General features: G+C 33.2%; 1 protein-coding gene across 6 annotated transcripts in view; it reads right to left on the reverse strand.

Annotated features, from left to right (window-relative positions):
• The window catches only part of Mkln1 (muskelin 1), a 317,153-nt gene that overhangs the window by 57,269 nt on the left and 243,438 nt on the right, over positions 1 to 16,446 (reverse strand). For all 6 annotated transcript variants that reach the window (XM_063234205.1, XM_063234200.1, XM_063234188.1 and 3 more), the window contains one exon: positions 6,323 to 6,435. In XM_063234205.1, the coding sequence (XP_063090275.1) occupies positions 6,323 to 6,435 (113 nt within the window). The remainder of the gene's footprint in view (positions 1 to 6,322; positions 6,436 to 16,446) is intronic.

The raw sequence follows: 16,446 nt of genomic DNA on the forward strand, positions 1-16,446 counted from the left end.
AAACATAAACCCAGAAAAGAAAGGTATCATCCTGAAAATCCCTAAGCTAGTGACAGAAGCAGGGGAACACAAATTGTAGACTTAGCCATCATTTACGTGACATAAAATTGACTCTTGACTAAGTAACACAATTACAGCAAGTTACATTAGTATGTTAACAAAAACAGAAAGACAGAATGAGTTGAGACCACTTGTATAATAGTACTCAACAAAAGGTTAAAAGAACTGTACTATAGCTAGAAGAGTTCATGGTAGGGAACTTCAACTGGGCAGGGTTTGAAAAGGTAAAAGATAGAAACAAAATAAAACTAATGTTTAATATTTCCTAAGTTTTGTTTCTATTATTACTGTGAATGTACATATGTATTTTCTTTAACATTTAAACAATTCTATAAGGAAACATTATCACTATTTCAGCATCTCCATAACTTCCACAGACATAAAATTAAGATAGCAGATCTAAGCTCTAATGTAACCAGAGCCAAAAACTCTGTTCTAACTATTTCAGATACTTCTTTTTCTAGAAGAGAAACAAAACTAAAAACAAATTTGTTAACAAAGTGTGTATGTGGTTATGACTAAGACAAAGAGTTCCCGCTGAAGGACAAAAATGAATAAAAACGAAAAAGACAAAAAAAAAAAAAAAAAAAAAAAAAAAAAAAAAAGTGGAAATAGATCTTAAGTCTGGTGAATAACTGCCAAAGACTGGATATAATCTGTATACAATAAAAAACTTAAAGGAAAACAAAAAAGTATCATAGGTTTTTAGTACTAAACCGCTTTCTCTATTTTAGTATTCACATAAGCTAACTTCAAAAGCTTATTTTAAAAGATTTTTGTCAAGATTTCAGCAGGTAAGGTGAAAGTTTTATTTGAGAAAGAATTTTTTTCAGTTTTAAAAATCTCAAAAACCAAGATGGAGGGCTGAGAATGTTGCTCTGTGGAAGAACACTTGCATCATACATACAAGATGACCTTGGGTTCAATCCCTAGCACTGCAAAAAACAAGTCACAAAGATGGAATAATATGTATTCAATCTATGCCATATTTTCTAGAAGCAAAATCTGAAATTCTAATAGAGCAGAATCAGCCCAAAGAGTATTACTCTCTTTGTGCTTTAGCTAAATTAGCACAAGTCCAATTAAAATGATGAACAAATTATATACTATGCAAGAAAAAAAAGGAAAACAACAATAGAATAGGATATAAAGCATTTAAAAACAGAAAATTAAGAGGAAATATTGACAGCATTAAAGCAGATTAAATTTTTTTATAAAGAGTAATAAAATACAAACAGCCTTTATCAGAAATGAAAGAAAATCAGGACTATAGAATCTAAAAATCAAAAAGAAAATAAAGGTTTATTATAAAAACTAGATAAAAGTTGAAAATGTAGATAAAATAAGACACAGTCCTAAAAAAAATGCTAACAGGAAAATAACTTGATGAAAAGAGAAAAATATAATGTTTACATTTACTGAAAAATTAAATTCATAATTTAGAATCTTCCCAGAAATATATCTGATGGCAAGTTTCTTCAGATATTAAAGAAGAAATTTTATCAGTTTTAGACCAAATGTTTCAGAAATCTGAGGAAGAAAGTCCTATTTTAAAAATCTGTATTCTAGTCAGTCTATTCCTAACTTAATTTTGTGACGACAACAAAACACTGACGTCAAATGACAACTTTACAAAGAAGGAAGAGAAGATGGAATGGGAAGAAGAGAAAGAGAAGGAAACAGAGAAATTAATTTACAGATGATAAGTATCTCTTATGAACACAAACACAAAATTAACCTTTAACAAAATATTGCCAAGTGGAATGTAGCATTATAAAACATAAAAAGTGCATCTCATAACAAAAGAGGTTTGTTTATCTTAGGAATGCAAAGTTGCTTTTACTTCACAAATCAATCAGGGTAATTTATTACACTATAGTAGTGTAAAAGGGAAAACATAACCCTAAACAACTGTTTTTAACAGAAACATCATCTGTGGCAGCATAGGTTATTATAATTTTAAATTAACTGATGAAATTTCAAAGTTCTTTTCATTTCTAATTCAATAATTTTCAATACAAATAATCCAAATAAACTGAGAACACCAATGAGGTTTTGCCAAAGTGTAAAGGAATCCTGAAACCACGTTAGAAAAGCATTAGTGTAACTAAAATCCAGTAAGAGCTATATCTAATTTCTTTCTAGTCCATAATACACAAATGAAGTCAGAAATACTTAAAAAGAGCTATGATTTTTTTTTTTTTATTTAAGAGGAAAAAGAGAAAAACACAAAACAAACCAAAGCGGTGTAAGGGTACACGTAATACAGAACTACAAAAAAAACAAAACAACAACAACAAAAAAAACATAACAGTAAGAAATCACCTGTTAGTAGATTACATATTATCATCTTGAAAATAGTTCCTCAAAAAGAGCTATGATTTTAAAATATATAAAGGTCATTACCCCACCTTCCTTTAACAAAAAGGTATAATCCTGCCTGTTCCAAGAAGTCTCTTGCTATGATTTTTTTTTTAATTAAAAAAAAATTTTGTCGCTGGCTTTTTTGCTTTTGTTTTTGGAGACAAGGCCTTGCTATGCAGTTTTGGCTGGCCTTGAGCTCACTATGTTGCCCAGACAGAACTCCCAGCAATCCTCCTGCCTCAGTCTCCCAAGTGTTGGGATTACAGGCATGCACCACCACACCTGGCTATAAATTTCATTTTTACTAACAATGATAATTTAAGATAATTACAAAATACTGAATTTTTACTGAAGTTGGCTTTTAAAAAGAATACTGAAGAAACTGGGTTGCAGTGAATAAAAATGAATTTATAAAAATTTACTTGTGTATCTACATACAAATTTAAAATAATTTTCTCATTAAGAGCTGAGCTATTATTTTTCAGTCTCCTAAATGTTTTATTAGGTACATAATTAAACTTAAGTGATTAAATTAAATTTACTTAATTGTGTTATCTGTTTAAAATACAATGTCCTACAGTAGCATCAAACAGTAACTTGTACTCACTGGTATAACAAATCAAAAGGGAAAAGAAAAAATGTGAAAAAGAAAAGAAAAAGTAGAAACAAAGCTTTTCCAAATGAGGGGAAAAGGGTTTGAAGGCAGGGTTAGTGAATGAGAAAAGAATCATGGACAGGTACAAATTCCCTATAATGAATGTGATCGTTATGTATACTTAAAACGTACCAATAAACTTAGATATGTAAAATAGTAATTGCTCAATTTTATAAATGATGAACATTTAAGCCACAGCCATAAATTGCCATTCAGTTTACAGATGATCAACAAAGGTTTTTAGGTGTTTATGTGAAGAAAATAGTAACAAATTATAATAAAGCTGAGCTGCAGAAATGAGTCACTCTATTTTACTTATTTCTATTAATTTCAAAATAACCAAATCTTTCCATCAAAATTATTTTTCACCACTAGTTTTAAAATAACTAAGTATATTGTGAATATTACCTATAAAATGTAAATGATATAAAAATACTGGAATGAACAGTTATCTACCTATAATACAGCCTTAGAACATCTATAATACTTTTGAATTTGGAGTAAATTATCTACCCCAAAGCAGTCACTCTCCTGAATTTTGTAGTATTTATCACTGCTTTTCTTCAGCACTAATTCTTCGTGTAACTTATCCTATTCACTATCTACTTACTCCTATCATTAAGGAGTAAGTATATGTGTCTTATTCTTAAAATATATAAATTCTAAAGAATATGATTCATGTCTTTACTCAGGGTATAGGTAGGGAAATCAAGAATAAAAAACTAACATCATAACCCATTCAAGAATTAAAAGGGGTAAGGTGGGCACAGCACAGGAAGTTTTAAATTCCGCTGAGGGAGAGTAAGAAAAGCTTCTCGGTAGAAATGAGTTTCAAATAATCAACAGGTATTTGTTAGGTAAAGGCTAAGGGAAAGATCCTCTGCTAATCCCAATCATGAAAACAACAGTGCCAAGTGATACAGGTGAGAAAGCTGAATAATTCTGGTAACTCCAGTTACTAAGTACATGAAATCAGAAGATAAGGCTCAAAAAGCAGGTGAAGATCAAACTTTGATGAGAAATTTAGGTTTACTCTAATGGGAAGTGAGGGAGATAAACTGCTCTGTTACTGTTATTAGGCATACTTCCATGTGTCTATGCCTTTTAATAGTGGTTCCCACGACATGCTGACAGACTTCCTTACATAGTTTTTTGCTGAGACAAGAACAAATTTGATGGATTGTTCATGTATACTTCACCCTCCTGGAAGCTCTGACCCAACCATGAGAACAAGTCCCAGCTAGTCTATACAAGGTGATTACACAGAACACAGCCAAGTAGTGCCAGCTGAAATCATCCTAAACTAGCCGACAAACATGACTCCCAGACAAGTAAGTACACAGTCTACAACAAAAGAATGACCCAATTAACCTGAAGAGTCAGGAACAATAAATGCTTATTACTATTTGCCACTAAAGTTCTGTGAGTGCTTGTAATGCCACAGATAAATGTAACAGGTAACTGAAACCAAGACAGACTAACCACAGGGTTCAAATTGAGATGTCACATGGCCAAACCGTCTTTAAAAAACTTCGTTCATGAATAGGAAACAGATATGGAGATAAACAGCAGTGACCAAAAGTTTAAGAAACCATAAAGATGGAATCAGGGTAAAAAGGAATAGAGAGGAAAGAACATTAGAAGTGTAATACAGCATTCTGGTGGAACTTTCACATAAATGAGATGCATTCAATGAAGAATAGAGAGGATTATTTTGATAATATGTACTGGGCTGTATCCTTAGCCATTTTTTATTTTAAGACTGAGTCTCACTAAGCTGCTAAAAGGCATAGGTTGGGCTAGAACTTACAATCCAGCCTCAGCCTCCTCAGGATGCTTATAATCCAGGCCTGTCCCACTGGCCTGGCTGAGAGAAAATTTTAAAGATGAATCCAAGGCTTATTGCCAAGATAATTACAGATGTGATCAAACTTAGCATAGTTGAAAAGAAATGTTAGGTATTTAAAGATAGGTCTTTGTGTTGAGATGAGAAATAATCACTTCAGAAAATGGTACATCAATTATGACAAAGCAATGAGTGTCATTTTTACATACTTTTCCCAAAGTTAGGAAAAAGAAGTAAAAATTTGAAGGTCTTTTTGAAAAAATAAAGACTACCCAAATGATTAATCTTTAGATTACAATGAATAAGAATCCAATTTCTTAGGTATAAAAGACACAGCATTAAACCTCTTAAAATGACTTCACTAAATGAAAACCAGAAGCATTTAAATTAGGTCCTTCCCTCTTCACTTTTAATTTGTTTTTTTTTTTTTTTTTAAACAGGTTATTTTTCAATTCATTATTGAAGTACTTCAGGATAGAGAATGCAATTTAACATTTCTATACAATTTCTAGACAAAAATGAATTGATATTTGCTTTATCCCAATATGTACATACCTGTTTAATTCAAAGCCATAAACCCCAGCCAAAAAAGATCGAATCCACCCAAAAAACATACACACTGGGAGAAGAAAACCTTGTATAAATAACACTAAATTTACATTATGAGATTAATACAAGTTACCTTTGACCTCTATACTTACAAAAACTGCTCAAATTGCAGGCCTTTGGTTTTCAGACATTTATTAGTATGATAAACTTTTGAAAGTGTATATTTTTTGGCAGACTCTGCTTATGTATAGACATACAAATGCATGTGTATATATAATTTTAATTTAAAAATAAAATAAATAAAATGCATTGATATACAATGTCATCGTGTGACTACCACTGAATACACTTATGGCTATAATAGCCCAGGCAATGCAATCTTACAGGACCCACTATCACATACATGACCTATAGTCAGCTGAAATACAGTTATGCAAGACATGAATATATGGTTAATCAATAAAGAGTCAAAACAGTGAGACCATGAGAGGTTAGAAATCAAAAGCATATTTTTTCACAGCAAATAAAAATAAAATGAAGGCTAAAAACAACACCAGACGTGACAGGAGCATAAGACAACATAGTTACACAGCTCTGTTCTGGGCTACAGTAGTTTAAACATTAAATGAAATCAAAATATCCATATTTCCATCTCTCTGTATAAAATAGACTTGTTTGTGTATCAGTAGTTGACAAGTTAGGTATAGAAGCTGACATCAAGGAGTACTTAAACTAACCTTGCATACCAAATTCTTCAGCTGACAGAGAAGACATTAATCATGCATAAAAAGAAATGTACACCCATGCCCCTAATATAACATACGTACATGAAAAGTCTAGAAACTTGCCTCTTTTTCAGTGTCTCTAGAGATACATGTCCATTGGTTCTCCTTCACACTGTATGCCCAGAAGTCAGCAAGATCTTGTGTTCCATCCCAGCCACCAAACAAATAAACAGTCTCTATGAAAATCAGAAAAATAAGTGTTTAAAGGAAAAAACAAAAACAAAACAAAACCTTAAGGACAACAGTCCTAGCTAGCTGCTTTAAAGATCGTTTTAAAAGGAACATCTATATAAATTTTAAAATGGGATTTTTACATTTCAACTTTCAAAATGTGTGTCAGCCTAGTATTCCCTAAACATGAACAGATGGAAAGGGTGCTACAAGTTACTATTATGAGAGGTTCACTTAAAAACACAATTACTATTATTATTATTTTTTTTTTTTTTTTGTCTTTTTCATTTTTATCGGTACCGGGGATCAAACTCACGACTGCCTGCTTGCAAGGCAGGTGCTTATGCCACTGAGCTAAACCCCCAGCCCCTAAAAACACAATTACTAAGTCATGTTCCCCAACCTTCTGACTCCATTGTTCTCCAATAGATAATGAGTTGAATTTTCAAAATACTGCATATGAATCTGGTATGTAGCCCGTTTACAAATTTGTGTGTTGGGCCATAAAAAGTTTACCTTTATCAGCTTCTTAAAAACACAGTCACTTTTTATCCACTAAAGGTCTATGGAACTTATTACTCAGACTCCAAAAACTAGAAACCTTAGACCAACATAAAGCCTAAAAATGTAACAAACGACATCTAGCTACCTCTGAAAAAAGTCACATTAAAAGTGGTTTCTCTCCAATGCAATAACAAAAACAATGATTAAAACTTGTTGCAAGTTGAAGTTACATATTTTAATAAAAAAAGTAATTCATATTTTTGGTATTCCCTGGAAAATTGAGGGACCTTTTTCCCCCCAAATATATTGTGGTAGGTTTAACTCTTCAGAAAGTAACATTAAGTCATTTTAGGTACTTTATCTGGAGAATCTGATTTCTTCTAACTCTGAAATGTCTACTGCATGTATAAACTTTATCACTTGGTCAAAACAATCTCTTGCTTAGTAAGTGACTTTTTATACATAAAACTGTATTACAGATCCTATCCTTTCTTATACAATATTGTTTTCCTTTCTTCAAATGTTGTTTTTAATAAACAGCTTATACCTACTGGCTTACACAAGCACACCACCTTTTTTTTTTTTTTTTAAGTAAAATAAAACTACAAGAAAATGGAAAAATCACTGAGTCCCTAACTGACATACCTAAGGCTATGCAGTGTCCCACCGTGAAATGTTACAATTCACAGCACACTGTAACATTGAAAAAACTTTTTGCCATTCATAGAGTTGGATGGTATTCTAAGAATTCTGTCATACTTTCAAATAATTTCAAACTGTGAATAAATTTTCTGAGTGAAATGCCCAATCTATAACCAAATGACAATAACCAAATAATGCTTCTCTGCTCTCTGGATAAGAACAGCTCACTGAAGCAGGACTTAGTTCTAGCACTGAGTAATCAAGTATAGAATACTTAAATCTCCTAGGGTCTTATCTTTTCATTCACAAAATTCAAGTGTTAAGTTCTTTAGCTCTGAGTTACATGGAAACATTCTAAAGCCTTTCAAGCATGAACAATCTACCTTCAAAGCATGCATTAAAATAAAAAATAACCTGTAGTTTCTAAGTACTACAAATACAATAAAAATGGCACTATTTTATCTGATTCTGGGTCTAGTTCAGCACCTAAAGCAGTTTTGGCACTGTATAAATATAAATTAATGGCAATTATTTTAAACTACTAATAATTTGTCAAATTTCAGAACTATAAAATAGTCCATTATCATTAGTTTAGTGACATTCTGTTTCACAAATGGCACACAGTGATGTCCAGACACTCATACTCTAATGGGGAAAAAACTAAAGAAGTTTCATCTGACTTAAAAATTATTTGCCCAGGCCTCACTGTAAGGGCAATTAACCCTATTAAATCCTAAAATCTGGAGGAGGAGCATATAACTAAAATAGCAACAGCAAGTGACCTTTTGTTTTATAGTGTTTCTGGGCACTCTCCAGAAAAGGTTACTATGGTTCATTAACTTTAATAACCCTTTCTCTTGGGCTCTGGGTTCTCAATGTTCTTTCTGAAAAGCAGGTCTCTTTGTATGCATAAATTCTCACAGCAAAAAAGACCCACATTTTCACAACAGCCTCATTGATAGCTGAGCAAAATAAAATCTGGCACAGAGTAAGCATCCCAATGGACTGAAGCCAAGATGTCATTCTTGTCCATGAACATTTTGTGATCCAAGTTGAAGTTTAATACTAAAATTAAATGAACTGGATGAAAACTGGACCTTCTGAAATACGTGAATGAAAATGTGCAACAAAAATTTTAGTTAAATCACTGAATAATTTAATCAAAAAGTAAATTATCTAGAAACAAAGATCAGCAAAGGTACTATTTAATACCTAAAAGATAGAGATGTCACAGACCTTTGAAATTTATGTTAAAAACTGAGGAGAACTACAGAGAAAAGGAAGAAGAAAAAAGCAAAGGGAAAGCATCAATGTTTGGAGCAAGATAACAGACTGTCTTGCTCAAAATTCATTCTCATGCACATAAGAAATAACAATTCATGTACATCCTGGGGCACATACAATCTTACAGGCACAACTTTTTCCCTGTATTTTTTTCTTAACAGAGCACAGGCTATGCTGGCTGTCCATTTCTCCCAGAACTTAGACCAGTATCTACCAATGAGTATTGATCTGAACTGGCAAAACACTTCAAAGAACTTTTTTTTTTCTGGTACCAGGGATCAAACTCACAACCTCATGCTTGCCAGGCAGGCACTTATGCCATGGAGCTAAATCCTGGGCCCTTCCAAAGAACTTTTAAAAAGAAAATGATGACAATGATGATGATGACAAAGTCTCTGTCCTACGTTCACAATCTTATCAAGAATATAAAACAGGTACATAAATCACTGCTGTAACACACAATAGAGTTAAGTGCCACAAGAAAGCTAAAAAGTACCATAAAAGTTCAAAAGAGGAAGAGAAATGTCTGGTTGCGGGAACTCAGGAAACGTTTATTGTGGTGGTTGCACTTGTGCTATATATTAGAAGCTGGCTTTGTGTTCTGGTAGGCAGAATGGGGAAAAAAGAAGAGGACTTTTCAGGCAATGTGAAAAGAGAAACAAGGATACAGATACAGAAAAACACAGTGAGAAGTGTTTCCAAACATTAATATCAAGCAGCTCTCAGCTACAATCCTGGCTCTATCACAGCTCTCTGACCAGTTCTCTGGCAGGCTTTTTAACCACTTGATTCTTCATCTTAAAAATGTGACACAGTATCTTGACAAGCTACTGTGAGAAGTAAATTATTACATGCACTTGTTACTTAAATAGTTAAACTATGTGTGATGAATATATACACTATTTGATATAAATGATGAATACTGGCCAGGAAAGCTTAAAAGAAATGGTTACTTATCAGAAAAGATTAAATTATAAGAGTCTTGAACTTGAGTCCACAGACAGTGGGGAAGCTACAGAAGAATGTAAGAAGGGAGACACGTCACAGGAGCTGACCTTGACGCATACAAGGCTGACTGAAGAGGAGGAGCCAGGGATTGGAGGCGATGTGGTTAATAATAGTCTCTTGTTAAAACGCCAAGCCAATTTCATTCTAAGACACAGTGAATCAATCACTACTTGGGCCACAAATACTAAAATTTAACCATATTTTTTGGTATAGAATATGTACCAAATGGCACCGATACCAAATAAACATTAGGAATGGTTACTACCAGTTCCACCAACTACACATCTTGTATACACTAAAAATAAGGTAGATATGTTAAGAAATGTGAAGACATCCCTGCTATTTTGCACAACAGACTAGGCTTTTAATTTTAAGTGCTCAACCACAGTATCTGTAGTTTTACTCTAACGGGTAAATCAGACTGTGCTAACTACACAATCCTCCACAAGATGGCACACTAATTTTGTAATTAAATTAGTCTTTCCAGTTTGAAACTGTATAGAGCACATAAACTAGGAACTGACAAAGCTTAGGTCTAAATCTTAGATAATTCATGTGTTAAAAAATAGTACAAGAAGAATGAACAGATTGGTGATAGAAGGCAGCTTAATTCTTACTTTAAGTAGAGCAAGAGGGAAAAAAAAGTAAAATGGAAAAAACAAACTGCCTCCTTTCTTAAATATCTAAGGACCAATCTTCTGAATAAATTTACATAGTTACTTTCTTCACTAAAAAGTTTCATTTTATGATGAATACGATACTATTCCAACTCATATTCTTCAGTTTGAATTCTTTTCTGATAATGGTATAAAACAAAAACATGCATATTATACATAGCTTTGAAAATATATGAATATGTTTACATTAACAACCAAACCCCATTTTACTCACCTCCTTAAAGTTTCTTCAGGAAAAATCAAAGAAAACCACATTTAGTATCATGTACTACAAAATGAAAGCACTTTCATAGAATTGCTACAGAAACAGTTCAAGGTTCAAATATTTATACATGTTTCTTCTAAGTGACAAGCAATTCCCCATCAACTTCTTTGGCAGATATCAAATACTGCGGCTTTGTCTCAGTCTTAATACCTATTCTGACTAAGGTCAGATTCTCAGAATTTATAGGAGTTATACAAGAATAGCCTCTTCCAATTGACATTTACATTTCTACCTGAATAGACTTGCTAAAATGAAACATTTTTTTCTATTAAACTTCTTTAATCTAGAGCTGAAACTAAACTCAGCTGAAAAATGTTAGTATCAGGTACAGAAATTATAGTCAATAAAACTGACATAGAAATGCAGTGGGACAAAACACTACATTTCTTCTCTATCACGGTATGAAATATGAGATTCCCTGAAGACAGAAGAAAGTATCAAAAATTCAACAGTAAAATTTATGCTATCATGCCATTTAATGTTGACTCTATCTTTGGAGCTGATAACAACATAGCTCAAAGGATAGAGTGACCATTAAAACTTATGACTAAAAAAACAAAAATAAAATTCAAGTACAATTAAAATATATTTAAGAAAACAATGTACACAAAATAAAAAAACCTTATGAAATACAACTACATTAAAGACGTTTAAATAAACTTTGATTTTTATTCTAGTGACAGTGCTCTTTCATTTTCTGAATGTCTGATAATCTGAAACAATGGAATAATCTGAAACAATGGAATCATCCCAGTTACATTACAGATAACTTCAAAAAATGTAGAGCCCACTGACCTACAAATCTTCAAAATGCATACTTAAAAATAATGATTGGGCATCTTTAAACTTTGTATTGCTACTTAAAGACAAGCTTTATTAAGAACTTGAACATTCTTTGAACTCTACTTTGGGAAAGTCATCCTTCACTACTAAACTATCTGATCTTAAGCATATCTACATTTTTTCTTTAAGATCTTAGTATATGGTTTCCCTTTCTTTCTAAAACACTAATTAGGACAGTGTACATGAATCTACATGATGAAACAAACATACCAAAAGAATATTTTTTCGGGGGACTGGCCTCGAAGTAACAGTAATCCTGCTGCCTCCGCCTCCCAAGTGCTGGGATTACATGCATGCACCACCACACCCAGCTACAATACTGGTTTATTTTATGATGTGAGATTATCAGTAAGTTATTTTGTCCTCTCAACACTGCCTTTCAAAACTGTTTATCAAAATAATTTTTAAATTACTTAAAAATATTTTCACAGTGGTTTTTTTTATCAAATTATACAAACATACATGAAATTCTTTACACTTATCTTTTTTTTTGTCTTTTTCTTTTTTTTTTTTTTATCGGTACCAGGGATCGAACTCACGACTGCCTGCTTGCAAGGCAGGTGCTTATGCTGCTGAGCTAAATCCCCAGCCCCTACACTTATCTTTTCAACATAATTAAAAACTATAACTCTCACAACAATTTAGCTTGTTATTCTCATCTCAAGCAATATAATGCATTCACAATCAAACAAAAAAAATCAGTGGTAACCAGGATTCTACTTCAGATATGCTGGATGTATACCTCCACCTTCATACATATTCAGCACCTAATCACTCACTATATTTAGTTTCTGCAACATTAAGACTGAACTAGAAAATGTTCTTTCAAAGATGTTGGACAAATAAAATCTCTCTAAAGTTGACTGAAATCAACCCAATGACAGCAGTTGTAAGAGGGCTCTGGCATTTGCAAAATGAATATATGGACATACCTCCTAAAATCACGTTACTAAGTCTTACAACAAAAACAGGATTTTTAGAGCACAAATACCAATGATATACCAGATTCTGCTCTTATGTCCAAATTAATTAAGATATATTAACCAAATATTACCCTAAAGAATACAAAGCTCTACATAACATGGGGTTTTCTAGCTGGATCCCAAAGTAATGGTAATTATAATTTCAGAAAGCATAGTCTAAAGCAGTGGTGGTGAACCTATGACATGTGTGCCACAATGGGCACACAGAGCCCTCTCTATCATCTTGTGAGTCATGTTGCCCCAGCAGCTAAACATTGAACAACAGTTGTTTTTTCAAAACTAAAATCTCAATATTGATTTACTGCAGTGTAAGCACTGTGCAATAAGTAAATGGGTTTTGGCTTGCATTTTGGGCACTCAGTCTCTCAAAGGTCCAAAGATTGCAAAAGAAGAAGCCAGATTGTGAGAAATTTAAATGCACAAAGAACATCAAGACATGATCCACTCTCAGAATCAACAACTAAGATCTCTTATTAAAAAGTTTTTGTACTTCAAAAGAAATTGCCAACAGAGTGAAGAGAAAACCCACAAACGAGAAAGAATTCTAGCTCGCTATACCTCAGACCAAAGACTCATATGTAGAACATATAAAGAACTGAAAAACATCTGGCCCCCCAAATCAAAGACCCAATCCAAAGATGAGCATCTGAAATGAACACACATTTCTCAGATGAAGATGATACATACAGGAAAACATGCTCAACATCACTGGTCATTCAAGAAATGCAAATTAAAACAACTGAGATTCTATTCCAGCTCCCTCTAGAAAGAATGGCTGCCATCAAGAAATCAACCAATACCAAATGTTAGCAGGGCTGTAAGGAAAAAGGAACACTTCTCACTGCTGGAGGGATTGTAGGGTAGTGCAACTACTGTGGAGATCAATGTGGAGATTCTTCAAAAAAACTAGGATTAGAAGCTGATTTTAACCCAGCTATTCCCCTTTTCAGTATTTTCCCAGAAAAACTGAAAATGTCACGCTACAGCAATATACGTGTACCCATGATTATAGCAACACAATTTGTAATAGCTAAATCTTGGAAACAACCAAATGTTGATCAACAACAGAATGGATAAAAAAGATACAATACTTTTATACAATGGAATATTACACAGCTATAAAAAGAATATTCTTGAGGCTTTTACAGGTAAATGCATGCAACTTGAGACCATACTCCTAAGTGAAATGAATCAAACTTACATTTATAAATATCATATTGACTCCCTTGTATAAAAAAAAATCTGAAAGTGTAGTAAGATTCAAAATATACATAGATATTGTAATAATGAAAGGGAAAGGAAGTACTCAAAAGGACAGAACTACTGGGATAGGGGAAAGGAAAAAAGGAAGAAAGGACAAGATTATATATGTGTTGGTAAACATATGTAAATGTATGTGTATGTATGCTAGATAGATAACTATACTACTACTTTCTCTTAATTCATCAAAAAGAACAGTTTGTGCTGTCACTGATTACTTTTGTGTCTAGACTTTGTAATCTGAACTAGTTCTGAGATAACAAAATGCAATATGTTAGTGTTAATTCCTTACTTTTTTTTGAAATTTCGTATCAATTCTATTCTTTGTTTTGTTTTTTAACATAAAAAAAAGACATGATCCACTTATCAAGATTTATAGCAGTATGTCAGTATAGTTTCCAAGTTAAGTACTTATCTTTTAACTTGAAGGGAAATGAATTTTGGGTATTTTATTCATTTGAAAAAATATTTAAAGCATATCTACTTCCTGTTAAGCTCAATGGCCATAAAAACAAATTAGACAAAATTCTTGTCCTTTCTCCCTTGATAAGTACACTGGGACTGCGGAGCTCAACAAATAGGAATGGGATATAAGCACCTATATAAGCAACTCTGAAACCACAGAGGGAGTAAGTGAAAATAATCTTAGCACTGTGGGAGCCTGAGGCAGAATGAGTACAAATTTGAGACCAGCCTGGGTAATTTAGTGACTTTGCAAGACCTTGTCTCAAAATGAAAAATAAAAAATATAAAGGGCTGGAGATATGGCTCAGTGCAAAGGACCTGGGTTCAATTCCCTGTATCATATAATGCTCCTGCTGCTGCTGTTGCTGTTGCTGCTGCTGCTGCTGATGGTGGTGGTGGTAAGAACAACAAAATGTTATACAAATGTAGGGCAGAGATGATTATTCAAGATATGACTCCTACACCCCATACTAACAGTCTGCTGCTTACGTCTATGTGGATATCTAATTGGCATCTCAAACTTAATCTACCTAAAATCAGGTGCCAAAAAATTCAACATATCTGACCCTCCTGTTTTATCCCTATAGAACAGCTATACTATTTTTCTAATTGTTTGGGTCAGAATGTTAATGGTTTACCTTAACATCTTTTTCTGACACTCCACGTGCAATTCAGCAAACCCTGTCACTTCTATATGATAGTGTATTCTGTTGCCAGTAAGAATACCACAGACTAGATGAGTATTAATAAAAAAAGCTTTATTTTGGTCCACAGTTCTGGAGGTTCAAGGTCAAGAAGCTGCATTTCTATGATGGCTTTCTTGACAGCCAAGTCATAAGTAGGTCCCTGAAAAGCAGGGAGCCTGCATGAGTATCTGAGTATTCTCTGGTCTCTCCCTCTTTTATAGTCATCAGTAATTCAACCAATGGGGCTTCACCCTGGTGAATTTAGCCAACCCTAATTACTTTCCAAAGGTTCAACTCTAAAAATACCATAGTTGTATTAAATTTCTACTCTATCTCTTTTTTTTTTAAAGACAGGGTCTCGCTCAGTAGTCCAAGCTGGCCTTGAATTCAGTATGTAGCCAGCCCAGGCTAGGCTGGATACTGTGGTGATCCTCTTGCCTCATTCTGCTGAGTCCTGGGATCACAGGCATGTGTCATCATGCCTGGCTTTCCACACTCTTCACACCTCACAACAGGGATTAAACGTCAATAAATGATCACTGGGGGATAAATTCTAATCATAGCAGATACTTCCAAAACCCACCCAAAATCTGATCAGTTCTCAGCATTACTACTACCATTCTTGGATGAGCCAATGCTATCATCATTTCTCAAGCAGAGCTTTCTACAAGGGCTGTCTGCTTCTGTTTTTGACTCGGTTTATTTTGTTAAAATGGAGTATTAGTCTGCCATAAAGAAAAATTAACTTGAAGCATTCATAGGTAAACAGATGCAACTTGAGAATATAATATTAAGTGAAATAAGTCAGAAACACAAGCTTTTAATGGTTTGTCTTATATAGAAACTCAAACACACAAAGAACAAAACAATAAAGATAAATAGGAAGTCGGAAAGAAGTTCAAATAACATTTCAAAATTACTATACATTTAATTTGTTTCATTTATACTACCAATTTCTCTTTGTTCATTGAAAAGAAAGTTTTGAGTGCTTATCTGCTTGTTTGTTCTTGATAAGAGTTTTCAGCTTTTTTTTGAGAAAGGGTCTTGCTGTGTGGTTGGGCTGCCTCGAACTCACAGTGATCCTCTTGTCTCAGCTTCCCAAATGGCGGAATTACAGGTTTGTGCCACCACAACTGCCAGCAAAAGTCTTTTTGTCTATGTCTTATGATCTGAGTGACTACTTTTAAAACTACGATGCACAGTGTATTAATGATAGTTATTCGCTTATTATTTTGTTATGAAATTATTTCATTTTCTTCATAATTTTTTTTAAAAGAATGCAAGTCAGTTTATAACACCTCTCATAACCCAATAGTGCCTTGTATCATTCTGAGTACCGGTTAAACTCCTAAAAGAATTTTAAAAAAGACTGAACAATATCCATATGAAGTAAGGTATT

Source organism: Cavia porcellus, unplaced genomic scaffold (assembly GCF_034190915.1).
Source record: "Cavia porcellus strain 051 isolate PalLab524CR breed Dunkin Hartley unplaced genomic scaffold, mCavPor4.1 scaffold_2, whole genome shotgun sequence".
Lineage (NCBI taxonomy): Eukaryota > Metazoa > Chordata > Mammalia > Rodentia > Caviidae > Cavia > Cavia porcellus.